This window comes from Aulonocara stuartgranti (genome assembly GCF_965226115.1).
Source record: "Aulonocara stuartgranti genome assembly, chromosome: 14".
NCBI lineage: Eukaryota > Metazoa > Chordata > Actinopteri > Cichliformes > Cichlidae > Aulonocara > Aulonocara stuartgranti.
This window is the reverse complement of record NC_138950.1, coordinates 21807903-21822300: the sequence shown is the minus strand read 5'-3', so window position 1 is coordinate 21822300 and position 14398 is coordinate 21807903. Positions and strand designations below refer to the sequence as shown.

The following is a 14398-nucleotide window of genomic DNA, read 5'->3' as shown; positions in this document are numbered from 1 at the left end:
CACAGTAATTCAGGTATTCCTCATGCCATCGTTCAAGGGCAGTTTCACCTTCAGCACCAGCCAAAATCTCAAAAGCAATGTAATGGTGAGAACACAAGTGGAATCACTTCTGTAACCTGAGGCATGCCATCAACCTTTGAAATGCAGGACCGGTAGCTATTTGCCAAACTCCTGCTGCTGGCATCTTTGTAATTAGCTGGGACCACAGGATGAAGAAACCAGATGCTGCCTTTTAAAATAGTGACTCTGATGTCTGCTTCTCTCTGGAGACGTGTGAGCAGATGGTTGGTAGTTGGAGAAAGGTGAGTTATAAAAACTGCAGTCTATCAAAGATATTCTACATCTGCCAATGGTGGTTATGTCTTTTCATGCATATGGAGAAAGAGAAGCATGAAATTAGTAATAATGACAAATCATCAACACAAAAATATTACCATTCCTGCAGAAGACAAAAGATTAGCCTATTCAAGGACTAACAGGGAGGGGTAAGGATGGGCAGAAATAGAAGCTAAAGCAGCAGATCTTATGTTGAAACATTTTAACCGGTCAAAATATTTAGAGGTCTGAGAAGTGTGTTTGGAGATCCATCTGATCTGTGTATAATCTCTCTGCCAGAATGGCAGTCAGCTGGGATGAAGTCCTATCCTCTGATAATTGCTATGGCAAAGATCTGGCCACTATAAATGAGCAAAGTTGTGAGCTAAATAATTTTCCAGTGCCAGCTATTTATAGACCAATGTTCAGACTAACCCACAGTATTTAATGAATATGGGGAACTTGTGACATGATATTTTCCACAACCTAAGGCCAAGAAAGCCAATTGATGTTTTTACTGGCATTGGAATGAAATGCACCTTTTAGGGCTACACAAATATATAAAATGGAATAAACATATGTTCCACCACTTTTGGGGGAATGCAAAAATATTCAATTTCTATCAGGTTTAATTCAGAGACAAGACTTCTAAAGTAATTTGTTATAATCTAAACACTAGATTGTAATTTGAAATTAGATTTGCTGTCTTTTGGTAAGACTCATACCATACTCAGACACATGCTGTCTGCTCTAACACAAACGCCATTGAGAAGCTAATATTAGCTTAGTTTACCATACCATAGCTAGTTAGTAGCTAGCTAAAGAATTATTTTCTTATGTTATAAAATGAAGTTGCCATGTAATACAGGTTCCTCTTCCCACTTGTTACAATGCAGCCTGTTATACTATACTAACACCAAGAGTGCAATAGACAAGCATGCAGAAATTGCAGTAAGTTGCAGTTAAGCTGTAGTACCACCAAGGGGAGATTTTATTTCAAGCCATCATCAAAATAATCACAGGAAATCATTTAAAGAGACATTACTTACACATTTACATGTAAGTACAAATTAGCCACCTAGCTTAATTGTTGTAGGATAGAAGGACCCAGGAATGTACTTGCTTGGTCACTCGGACTTCTTGGCTTTAAACATACTATTTCCCCCTCCAGATATTGCAATTTCTGGATGTACTGCAGTTTCTGCATTTCATGCTTTGCCATGATATTGGGTTGGTTGTTTACATGCTAAAAATAGGTCATTTTAGTCTGGTGTTAGGTGGCTGCCAGACATGTGTAATTCAGCCTTTGTGGATATAAATTATATGCTACTGTCAATAGATTAAAATGATAGTGTTCATAAGGTGTTAAAACTAAAACCAGGTCATATTAGCCTATTGCTAGGTGGTTGCTAGGCAACATGGTGGCATCAGAAAATATTAGGCATAATTCAGTGTGCGTGATTATAAATAGGATGTTCTTGTCATGAAATAAAAATCATACAATGTGGTTAGTCTTATAGTTTACAAATTATAAAGAGGGGTAATTTTAGCTTGTTGCTCTGGTTGCTAGGCAACATGATGACTCCACATTATCCTATATAGATAAGAACCTTCAGGCATTGAATAGATACCTGATGGTCTAGGAGGTGTAATATTTTATTTTATTTTATTTTTGTGTATTACTATAATATGTTTATTAGTAGTAGTAGTAGTAGTAGTAACTGTCACGACAAAAGAATTTTCACTAGAGCTGGAATAAATAAAGCATAACTTATATTTTAGATGTGTTGCTTTGATTCAGATACATTACTGCTGTTATTTATTTTCCATAATGTTTACAGTTGGAAACTGTCACCACATTAACTTACACATCAGAATAAACATAGTGATATTGCATTCAGAAAATGGATGTGTATACACACACACACACACACACACACACACACACACACACACACACACACACACACACACACACACACACACACATCTAGTGTCCCAGAATCTGTGGAATGGTGTTTCTGAGGCCTTGTTGACACCACTCTGTCTCCCCTCAGATTTAGAGGGCAACTCCCCCAGCACTTTTCTATCTTAAATGCACACACAGCTGTCACAGTGGGCCATAGTCCACCCCGCACAGAGATGCCAGCACAATTCACGCTGTGTTATTCAATCACCCCAGAATTGGATCTCTGTGACAATGGGAATCCCTGGGTGAAATAGCGCTTGGTCCGAGGCTGGCAGAGCAGCAGGGTGATAAAATTCAACCGGTTTGATCTGTTTAATCCTCTGGGAATGGCCTTGGAATCCTGCGATGGAAAGGTTCAAGTGATCTGTGCTTGGACTTTGTCCTTCTGTGGCCCCTCTGTGTGTGCAGGAGAAAGTGTGTTTGTCAAGGGGGTTTAACACTAGGTCAGAGATAACACAGTTTTTAGCAGCTGTCAAGTGTGAGGTGAGGTGAGATGTTTGCTTTGATGAAATGTCAAAATCCTCTCTTAGCACGAGCATAATACAGAATATCAGGAATCCAAAAAAGAACGAAAACCTATTCTCAATTTAGTTTCTATTAAAGGAAAGCTGTGGATGATGAGGCTTCAGTTACAGCAGTGCAAGAAAACAAACAATAAATATAAGAACAGTAAGAAAATAAATATACACTTTAGGACTCGGGGTAAAGGGATCAATAACAATTTAAAATTTATAATTTACAGTTTGATGATTTAAAGTCTCACACACAGGGGAAGGGGGCGGCTGCTTCCAAATAGAGCACATTTCATTCATAATGTTTGAAATCCAAGCCCATTATGTATTCATGATTTGAATCCCGGGTTGTGCGAAATCCCAGAAATACACCTTAGACAAAGTGAATCTGTGAACTAAGGCGTGGGTCTATTAGGTTATGTTGTGGTGATCCTCGAGTTGGGGGACTTGTGTTCATACTGGAGTGCAAAATTAAAACCAATGGAAGATGGACAAGAAAAGTTCAAAGCCATCAGGTGCTCAGTTTAGAAAAAATAGAAAAGAAGAGGAGGAGAAACGAGCAAAAGATACAGGTAAGCAGATGTGTCGTTGGATAATGGCAGGTCATGTATCCTGAAACAATCAGAATCAGAATACTTTAATATTAATCCCTAAGGAAATAATGTGGATTACAGTTGCTCCAAGAAGAAATGGTAAATATAGCAACAGTAACAGACTAAACTCCAAACATTATGTTACAGATTTTAATATTAATTAGTTGTTGTCAATTGTTGATTTGTCCTGTTCTCATTGTATGAGTGTATGCATACTATGCATACACTCTCTCTCTTCATGTGTGTGCGTGTGTCTTTCTCTGGTGAAATTCAGTCTGGTTCCGACAACAGTTTTATGTTAATGTACAATCCTTAATATGTTTTATGTGTGTGTCTGTGTGTGTGTGTGTGTGTGTGTGTGGGGGGGGGGGGGGGGGGGGGGGGCAGAGGGAGTGTTCGCCCAGGGCGCCAAACAGGCTAGGACCGCCACTGTTCACAGCTGCCTTAATTCTTCTTGGCATAGACTCAACGCGGTACTAGAAACATTCCTCAGATATTTTAACCCAGAATGTTATGATAGCGTCAGACAGTTGCTGCAGATTTGTCAGCTGTGCATCCATGTTGGAAATCTACCTGTTCTAATATACCCCAAAGGAACACTCTTGGACTGAGATCTGGTGACTATGTAGGCCATTGGGTACAGTGAATTCAATGTTCAAGAAACCAATTGGAGATGATTTGAGCTTTGTGGCTTGGTGTTTTATCCTGCTGGAAGCAGTCATCAGAAGATGGGAACAGTGTGGCCATAAAGGGATGAACATGGTCAGCACCACTCAAGTAGGCTGTGGTATTTAAGCAATGATCAGTTGGTACTAAGGGGACCAAAGTGTGCCAAGGAAACATCCCCCACAAAATTACACCAACACCACCAGACAGGATGGGTCCGAGCTTTTAAGACGTTTATACTATATTCTGCACCTACTATCAGAATGTCGCAGGAGGAATCATGACTCTTCAGACCAGGCAACACTTTTCCAAATGTCTGTTGTCCAATGTTGGTGAACCTGTTTGTATTGTATCCTCGGTTTTCTGTTCTTAGATGACAGGAGCGGCACATGGTGTGGTCTACTGCTGCTGGAGCCCAGCTGCCTCAAGATTCATCGTGTTGCTGCTGTTCTGCAGACCGTGGCTGCAACGAGTGGTTGTTTGAGAACTAGATAGCTTGCCTTTTCTAGACCGTTCTCTGTAAACCCCAGAGATGTTTGTGTGGCAAAGTCCCAGTAGATCAGCAGTTTCTGACCAGCCAGCCTGGCACCAACAACCATGCCACGTTCTAACTCACTTAAATCACCTTTCTTGCCTTTTCTTATGCTCAGTTTGAACTTCAGCAGGTGTCTGACTATGTTTGCTAGCCTAAGTTAAGCTGCTGCCCTGTGATTGACTGATTCGATATTTGTGTTTACAAGCAGTTGAACAGTTGTAGCTACCACTATGGCTGGTGGGTATAAAGATACGTATCATGCAAACTAATTATAGTTGCTAATTTTTGTTATATTGATATATAATACCAATCCATCCCATTACTATCCAGCCCTGCCTGGCTTTGTCAAAAAAAGTAACAGTAAGATAATAACCACAAATCAGCACTGAGTAACAATTTCTTTTATCAGTAGAAAAGATGAGAAATTCAGATTAGGTCCAGGCATAATCAAGGGGTTTAATTTTTTGCTTTGCCCATCCACATGTGTGGATTTTACTAAGAGCATTATGTATCCTCTGTCTCTTCATCCATCAAGGATAAGCAACTTAATGAAGGGTGCAAGCCACTGTGCTTGACACCCCTCTATAATCAGTACCTATTTGAAATTCCACGTAAGTGTGTATACTGACGATACTTTTGGGCCATTACAAATTCTTTGCTTTTAAGTTGAGAAGGGACTCGATCGGTGACTGGTTAACAGAGGCTTCAGTTGGTTTAAAACAAGCATGCCTGGTATTTTACATTTTGAAGAGACTGCTCCTGAGGACAATTCCTCTGATACTGGGCGATATTGTTAGTTTCCTATATCCATTGGATGATATAAGTATTATGTTTGGAACAACTGTAATCCACCTAGTATCTCCAATAATGTGTTATAAATAACCCTGAGACCCTCCTCTGTTGTGTGTGTGTGTGTATGAGAGCGAGAGAAACAGACTCTGTATGGTTATGGGTAGGAAAACTCCAGTGGATGAGATTGTGGAAAATAACACACTCTATTGGTTGTTTAACTGGTGTGTGACATCAGTCGGTGTGTATGTGAACCATGGGCGGTCCACTGAGGTTGGCTACTTTAGGAGCAGGCCGTGCCCCTGGCAACAGCAGAAAACTGGACAACAGCAAGAAACAGATGATACGGGGAGAACTGCTGCAATCGAGACATTTCCAAGAAGAAGAAACACTTCTCTTGGAGGGCAAGGCAAGGAGCGGACGATAACATTTGCTTTCTCTTTGTCCTGTTCATAGTGCGATCACAGCCAAGCAATCAAGGTAACAGCGACTGCGACTGGGTCTGGCTTTGTGCTATTGTCCTCAGCAAAGCCTCAGTTTTGCCAGTTTTATCTAAGCTATTAATGGCACATATCAAAACAGCCCAACTTCTAAATGTATAGAACATGTTTAACCTGATTTATTAGTGTATTAGGGTGTATGCTTTGCGTGTGTTTCTGCCCCATGCTAATATGAGGGGATGTTGTTGTCCTTTTCTTTGCTGACCTCTGGTGACTGTAAACAGTAACTCAGCAGAGAAGTCACTGATCCCTCTAACCTGTTGTAACAGGGACTGCATAAACCAGCACAGAGCATGTGCACCATTGTGTATTGCATTTTTGTCTACACTTTAACAACTGAAACGCAGTTTCTTTTTCCTACCTCTGTCTTAAAAGTTTACAGCAACCAACCTCTCCTCGACTGTCTCACCTATCCTCTCCATCCAGCACGCTGCCATGGATCGCTCGGTGCAGGAGCTGTTCCTCAACTTCATGATCGTCTTAATCACTGTGCTGCTGATGTGGTTGCTGGTGAAATCTTACCAGGACTAAAAAATTAAGCAATGAGAGAGGAAACGGACGTGAGGCGGAGGGGATGGAGAGACACGTGCGTCGGGTTATCGGAAGACTTGGCTGCTGGCTAAATTTTATAATACAGTGTTTACACCTATAGCTCTGCTTATTCATGTGAGGTCAACAATAAGTGGTTACTATAGCCGGGACAAACTATGAAGGATAAAATAGTTCAGAATCTGTATTTTTAGTGTTTTTTGTTTCGTTTTTTTGAATAAGGCCATGAATGTGAAATCACAGCATAGTGGTCAGGGTTAATAAATAAGAATAAAATTGTTGAAAACCCAAATGGGATGGCTTGAAAACTCTAAAAAAAAATGCAATGTCACTATAAACAGGAGTGCATACCATAGTCTGTATGTCTAAGTGCCCAACACATTTAACAATGCTGTTGTGTCCAATTTTTCAGTTTTTTTTGTCAAAGGGATGAACACGACAAACTCATAAAACAAGACAACACGACTGTTGAAGCATTATGTTTATGATCACTTCTTAACATTAAACAGTCTTTCATTTGTTTAGCTTCTGTTTCTCAGCACAAACTTGCCATGCAGTCATGATTCACACCCACATTTGCTCTTTGCAGGTTTGTTAAACTTTAGTCTATACTATCCTTTTGAAGCTACAGAGTGTTTCTCTATGACTGATAAAGTGCACATGAAAAACTGTTGTGTGCACCCGGAGAGGAGAACCAGAACATGCATGGACACATGGCAATGTAGTAACAGAATAAAGGCAAGCTGATTAAAGTGCATACTGACATGTGCTTTCAAAAGTTGACTTGTTGACTGATTTTCCCCTTTAAAGTAAAAGCAAGAGAGGCTTGCCTCCCAGAGGCTCTCTGTGGCATAATTTGTGTATTCCTGCCAAAAAAAATCAAAATCAAAATCCCCAAATTCAGAAAAATGAAAGAAGTCTGAATTCCTGAACAGAGTCTGTAGCTGCAAGAAGGCTGGTAAGTTTACAGAACATGCTAATTATTTATGTGGATTTTCAATCTGTAACATGCTGTCAAAAAAAATACTCGGATACTAAAATAGAATTCTAAAGGGGTCCTCCATGGGAGGGGCAATAATTAGAGTGACAGCAAAGCTCCTATGATGACAGGAGCTCCGCACATACAATACAAAGATCAAACTTGACCCTAAATAAAAAAATAAATAGACTAGGTTAATGTGTTCACATATACTGATGATCTGTGACAGGAAATGTGGTGTCAGTTGCCTATCTTTGGCTACGATACTCTCTCAAAAGAGAGCTATGTTTCAAGAGTGTCTATTTGCTGGTTAAATACGGGAATAGCATTCTCTCTTGAAGTGTTAGCTGTCCGTCATGCACACAGTTTGGAAAGCCGAGGGAAGCTCATTCACACAGACATCAAACTTTCGCTTGCATGTTTGCTGCGTTGGTGGGCATGTATGTGTTTGCCATCAGTTATGCTGTATCACCCCACGGGTCTCTATATCTGTTGAAGCTGATGAGCTGGCAGTGGAACTCTGTGAGTGCTTTGGGCATGGGTGCCACTTCCTCCCATTGACTCCTCCCACTGTAGTACACCTGCGTAGGTAGTAAGAAAGAAAACAGTAGACAGTTAAATTAGTAAAAACTAAGAGTGCAGGTGTAGTCAGAAATTCACTCATCATAGGCATGAATATCATGGTAATTTGTGGTTTCAAATGATTTCTCTGAATTGTGCTTTTTCCAGACTGGAATGATTGTACACTATATACATATTAACTTTTTTTTTTTTTTTTTTTTTAAGAAAATTTGGTTGCAGAACTTTAAATTTGTTTTTGTATTTTCTCCAATCCCTACAGGGTCAAAAGTATCCATACAGTTTTACTACCAGTGGTACTGGTATAGTGCAATAAGTAAAATGAAATGGAATAATGAAGGAGGAGGAAGACCTTCAAATTATTCAACATCACCTAAAATTAACAGCTAGCTGAGCTGAAACTTAAACACAATCGGTTTTTCCAACAGGACAATGATCCCAAACACATCAAAACTAGTTTTCAAATGGATAAAACAGGCTAACATTAAGCTTCCGGAATTACCTTCCCAAATCCCCAACTTCAACCCTATTGAAAATTTGTGGGTGATGCTGAAAAACCAGGTCTATGCCAAGAATCCAAGCAATTTAAATAAACTCTACTATTTCTGCAGAGAAGGCTGCTCAAATACCTGGAATTGTACCAGAAGCTTGTTGATGGCTACCAAAAGTGTCTGCAGCTTGCAAAAGTACATTTAACCAAATATTAGGATTATATTAGGATGTGTGCATGTAAATCCGTTGGGCATCTTTCTTTGCCTTTAGACAATAATTCTGATGGCAAAAGAACCAAACGGGACAGGCGGGGGGGAAAAAAGGATGCGTGTATGTATTTGAGCCTGTATGCATGCCTTTGACCCTGAGTGGATTGCAAAAAAATTCCCAAATAAATTCGAATTTCAAGTTTGAATTTAAAGTCATTAAAAACGTATGATTTACAATCATCCCGCTCTGGGGAAAAAAAAGAGTTCAAAGAAATCACTAAAAGCCCAAAATCATCATGACATCCATGCCCATAAAGAGTCTGTAAACTTCTGTCTGGGTCTGGGTTAAAGGTAAAGGTTATTCAGTTCCTAGCAATATAAATGTGAGTTTTCTATCCTACCTGAACCTCATCAGTGATTTCATCAGGTGAATAGTCTCCGCCCAGAATGTAGATTCTGTCCCTCATGCCCACTGCTCCGGCATTGAACCCAGCGCATTCAAATGATCCTTCACCCTTCCAGACGCAGGTCTCTGGGCAAAAACTGTAGACCTGAAAAGAAAAAAAGGGACACTTTTACACAAGCTCAGTGTATTTTACCACAGAATTAAGCTTCAGAATCTTTTTAAGGCTCTCTGGCTGCAATGGCATGACTGATAAACTAAATCGTTGCTCACTTTGTATGTAGATAAGTCACAGAGGTGCAGTGTTTTATTAATTGACACAGCCTTGACCAGTGTAGCGTGGAAGAACTGGCCAAACTCTGCCACCAGGCGGCTCCACTGGTCCTGCAGAGCGTCATAGCAGAAGAAGCAGTCGAGTGAGGGGTTAAAGGAGTCTGTGATCTCCACCTCTGACCCCAGCGTATAGATTACACTGCCACAAGCACTGGCCTCAGGGTAGAAGATAGCAGTGGGAAGTGGACTGACAGAGCGCCAGGTTTGAGCCAAAGGGTTATAATACTCCACCTAAAATCCAACACCGCACATGAATTAGATCAACACTGTTGGCCATGACTGATTCCATGACCTACTAATGGAAGCATATCCCAACCAACACTGTTACCTCCAGCAGACTGGGAGCCCCCCCTCTGGATCCCTTGGTCCGTCCTCCAATGACATACACTCGATCCAGGCACGTTACAGCTGTGTGCATGGTTCTGGGCTTAAGCATGGCAGGTGCAGGTGTGCAGGTTAAGGTCACGGGACAGAAGCACCAAACCTCATCAGTGGCATCATGGAAAGGTTCAGCCACGTGGAGGCGTATCGCCCGGCAGCAATTTCCCTGGCAACCACCTGTGACAAACATCTTCAATCCAGTAGATAGCAGAAAAGATGGTGATCAAAATCTTTAGTCAACAAGGACAAAGAGTAAGAAAAGATGATGCCTTTTTCTAGTAAACAGCACCATATAACTATAAAGAATATTCACAAATTGACATTATTTCATTTGATGCTGTAAACCTTACCTTCTCAGCATAGCTGGTAAGGTAAGATCCTGGTGGATCTGGCATCATAGTTGTCCCCTCTTCTTGCCCTGTGCCCAGCTCTTTCCACTGGTCTGTTTCCAGACAGTAGCAGAAGGTGTGCCGGATCTCTCCATTTTCCTCTGTCTTGTGGATGTAGATATAACTCTGCGTGGTGGAAGGCCTGGCATCAGTGAGCAGGCCATTGTGCTTTGTCTGTCTGCTCTGGGCTTCTGACTCAAGGGCGAGACAGGACTCATCGTTGCAGAGGAGAGGGTCAGAATCACACAGAGACTAAGAGAGAATGTAAGAGTCAACACAGGAAAGGTGATGCGATCACAAATCCACAAACTGCAAAAAGTCTTTAAACCCAGTACAGGTAAAGGTTAGGTTGTACCTTTAGTGAAGGTGCAGGAAGATGGTGCAGCCGGGTCAGAGACAGCAATCCCGGCATCAGCTTCTGTCTTCCTGGGAGATCATGGCGAATCCATCCAAGGAGCGACACCACCACTGCCTCCTCACTGGGTACGTTTAGAGCATCTGACCTGAGGCACAACTCCAAGACATTAACCTGAAAAGAGTTACTTTTTTTTAATGTGATGTATTTGTCAGCTTAAAAACATGAAACAAAAAGATGTTTTGTTACTGATATAGAAGCAGATTTAATGAAATATATTGTGTATACAATGTTTTTTACATGTTGCAGAGGAACCATTAGCTTAACTATTGGGCTTATTAATGATAACAATACATACATAAAACAATAAGAGTTGCATATTATTTTTGCTTTAATGGATTTCAGAACTGTTATAACAATGAACCAAAATATCTCAATAATAATATGAAAAATCCCACCAAATATGCAAGAAATCCAACATCATTGGTGCTTTGAGCCTTAACTAGTTCTTAAGTCAGACATAATGAAGTGTTTAGCAACTGGATATAGAGAATAAATTACAACAGAGACTCTGATCAGCCTCCAGCCTTTCTCTGCATAGATGCAATGTTTAGGTGCAAGATTGGGTTTCACCTGCATATCCAGGAAGTCCTGCGTTTTGGAGAGTTCAAAGAAGTTCTGGACCACAAACTCATTGGCACTTTGCAGGAGAGAGGCTGAGCCGTATCCCTCAGCCAGAGACAAGAGAGACAGACAGTTATAAAGATCCATGGTTCCTATCAGGAAGTCGCTGCATGCTTTGGACAGGACAGACACCTGAAGGCACAACAGCAAGAGCAGGGAAATTTTCATGTTAAAATGACATTTGGCAACAAGAAGATAAGTGCCTAGCTGACTGTCACAACTATAGATTTTTTCATTTTAAGTGTTCGGTCTTTAACTCTTTACCCCTTTAAAGCCTAATAGGAGTAAGACTTGAAGCTCCTTCTGAACTGAACTATTTCTGTTATATTTCATACCTGCTTGAAGAACAAAATGCATCAAGGTTTGCAGCAGAGGTCAGTGAGAATGGTTTCTGCCTAGCCTCAGAAAAAACCTGAAACTATTCTAATGATCATCCAACCAAATCTTTATTGATAAATACCGAGGTGTCGAAACTTGTCTTTCAAGGGTACAGGGGAGGTCATCAAGTGTCATCTTTATGGGGGAAAGAGGTAACAAGGCATTCCAGACATCCTTCTCCTGAGGCAAACTGTTCAGTTTTCTCCAGTAGGATCCCGAGGTGTTCCCAAGCCAAGTGACAAATATAATTTCTCCAGCAGGTTCTGGGTCTACCCTGAGGTCTCTTCCCAGTGGGAAGCTTGGTTAGGAGGCATCCTAACCACATGCTTAAACTATTTCAACTCTTTTTGAAACGCAGGAGCAGCGGCTCCACTCAGAGATCCCTCCAGATGTCTGAACTCGTTGCCCTATCTGTAATGCTGAGCACAGCCACCGTGCAGAGGAAGCTCATTTTGGCCGCTTGTATTCATGATCTTACTCTTTCAGTGATTACTCAGCTCTCTCTTGACCCCGACAGTCTGGTACAATAACTATTAATAATAAGATTATTGATTTACTGCAGTATCCCAGGAAGTCATGGCAAAATGAACATGTTTAAGGGTAAGAAGGAAGATGAAGCAGTTGCATTTCTACCTGCAGAAAAGAGGCGAGCTGAAACAACATGTCTACGTTGCCATCAGTGATGAGCGCCTCCCCAGAGTAGGCAAAGTCCAGGAAAGAAGCCACCGCTGCTGGACACTGATTACCCAGCGTTACTGAACCATCATCACGCTCTCGCATATCCACCTCAAACATGGCCCTAAACCCAAGACACATGTGTTTAGATAGATAGATAGATAGATAGATAGATAGATAGATAGATAGATAGATAGATAGATAGATAGATAGATAGATAGATAGATAGATAGATAGATAGATAGATAGATAGATAGATAGATAGATAGATACCTGAAAAAATCACTACATGCTGCAAGAACACAGCGATGACAGGGAAAGCTGCGTTCCTGCACCTTAATGGTGAAGTCAAACAGCAAGCCTCTCTCCCTGAGCGATCTGAGCACGCCCAGGAGCTGCAGTCCATGGGACTCAGACACCCGCAGCATTGTCCGGCGCTCTGAGACCCCGTTGCATTGTGGAGCACTGCCAGGTTTACTGCTGGGTGGGCTGTTGCTGCTGCAGGGGCTGTGGGTGTTGGTCAAACACAAGGACAAGTCATGATTTTCATCCATTACGCCAGAATCTGAAAAAAGAAAAAAAAAAAGAATAGAAAAATGATGCAATTTATAGTAATGGAGTGAGTCTGTGAGAGACACACGCACACACAGAGGGAATAAGAGATACAAGAATGCAACAAACTAATTTACATGAACAGATCTGTAACACACAGTCCAGTCCTCCTCTACCATTAAGACATGCAGTAGTATCATTGTGTCTGACACTGAGTGTCTGACACGATTACTGCATTCAAGATAAGCACATTAGATATTACCTGAGGTGATGTCTGGACGTTAAAAGTCAAAAATATATGAGTATAAAATGCGTGAAATATGCAGCTAGTTAGTCTGAGGCAGGACAAGTAATACTCAAGACAGTGTCAGCACCTCGGAGAGCTCTCATGCTATTCTAGTTTCCGGAAGCCTGAAATCACGCGAGATTTCAGTCCGCTTTATATTTGTTTTTTTGCGTTTAATCGTCTTCTTCCTGTCATCTTGTTTACTGAATTTGCGATTTTCCCTAAAAAGAATAATGCCCGTGTCTCCTTTATATCCCCCTCATTTATTTTCGTTGTACTCTTTATTTATTGCAGAAAAAGGCGCAATGGCCGCTGGGAACTGTAGTTCTCCCCTATTGGTCGGTTATTTCTGGCGAGTGTTCTGGTCAGCCTTTCTATTTGCTTTAGTTACAAGTTTAGAACAGTTAACGTTCAGCAGTTATACAGGTTAGCTTGCTTAGTTAACCATGGGTGCTTTCTCTGTTGCAAATGAAAACATATCTCAAACATATCAAGTAATTTTGAGTCACACGGAAAATTCCTATGGGCAGAACTTTACTCCTGTCTGCTTCTCATTGACACTATGTTGATGCAGTAATATTTCTTACCACTGGGTGACGCTGCCGTGCTGCGGAGAAATGATTATGGGGATGCATAGGACAACAGCCATTGAATCTGAATTAGAACGTGAACTTAAAGCGGTGCTGCAGTATCGTGTTGTTCTGGGAATCTATCCTACTTCACAAACCATCCTAACTGTTGTTTCTGCGCAAACGCTGCGCATGCGCGTAACACAACCCCCAAATTTACATCATTTTTTAACCCATTGTGAATATTTCTTATGGTTAGGGTTAGGGTCAAATTATAATGCAGGTTGGACGATTTGCCAAAGTAGGACGGTTTCTCAAAACACCGTCTCACCACCACAGTGACACAAAAACACACTCTTGAAAACGCCTGAAAAACATGATTACAGAATAAGAGCTTTTGTAGACACAATTCAATTCTTCTTCTTCTTCTTCTTCTTCTTATTATTATTATTATTATGCTATTACTACATAAAACGTGGGCTCAATCATGGATAAAATGCAAATATACAGAAAAGCAAAAAAAGGGAAAAAACAGTCATTATACTCTATATGCTTTATCCTCCTTCATCTTAATACAACAGACCATCCTATAAAAGTCAGAGACCGTCCCATTGTTGTGAAACTGGAGTGAAATCAGTGTAAACGGGCAGCACATACTAACGCCATTTACTGATTTCAGTTTTTACGAGACTGCACTGAATCGGTG

The 14398-nt window shown here is 40.9% G+C and overlaps 2 protein-coding genes across 4 annotated transcripts; one reads left to right on the top strand and one right to left on the bottom strand.

Annotated features, from left to right (window-relative positions):
• Positions 1–5654: 5654 nt before the first annotated feature.
• sln (sarcolipin) lies at positions 5655–6952 on the top strand. Its single transcript, XM_082502042.1, has 2 exons — positions 5655–5859; positions 6255–6952. Exon 2 carries the CDS (start codon positions 6315–6317, stop codon positions 6408–6410), a length of 96 nt encoding a protein of 31 aa, XP_082358168.1. The 5' UTR covers positions 5655–5859; positions 6255–6314; the 3' UTR covers positions 6411–6952.
• A 585-nt stretch (positions 6953–7537) lies between these two features.
• On the bottom strand, positions 7538–14080 carry kbtbd3 (kelch repeat and BTB (POZ) domain containing 3). Of its 3 annotated transcripts, none has more exons than XM_082502013.1 (10): positions 13711–14080; positions 12559–12850; positions 12244–12409; positions 11182–11364; positions 10549–10722; positions 10155–10445; positions 9752–9994; positions 9364–9654; positions 9089–9238; positions 7538–7988 (listed from the first exon to the last, which is right to left on the bottom strand). In XM_082502013.1, the coding sequence occupies exons 2-10, from the start codon at positions 12837–12839 to the stop codon at positions 7866–7868; spliced, it is 1902 nt and encodes a 633-aa protein (XP_082358139.1). In that variant the 5' UTR covers positions 12840–12850; positions 13711–14080; the 3' UTR covers positions 7538–7865. The 3 variants fall into 3 exon arrangements, with proteins under 3 accessions (XP_082358139.1, XP_082358138.1, XP_082358140.1); XM_082502012.1 differs by lacking the exon at positions 13711–14080 and adding an exon at positions 13100–13688; XM_082502014.1 differs by lacking the exon at positions 13711–14080 and adding an exon at positions 13100–13688 and having other exon boundaries at positions 12559–12792.
• Between the last annotated feature and the right edge of the window lie 318 nt (positions 14081–14398).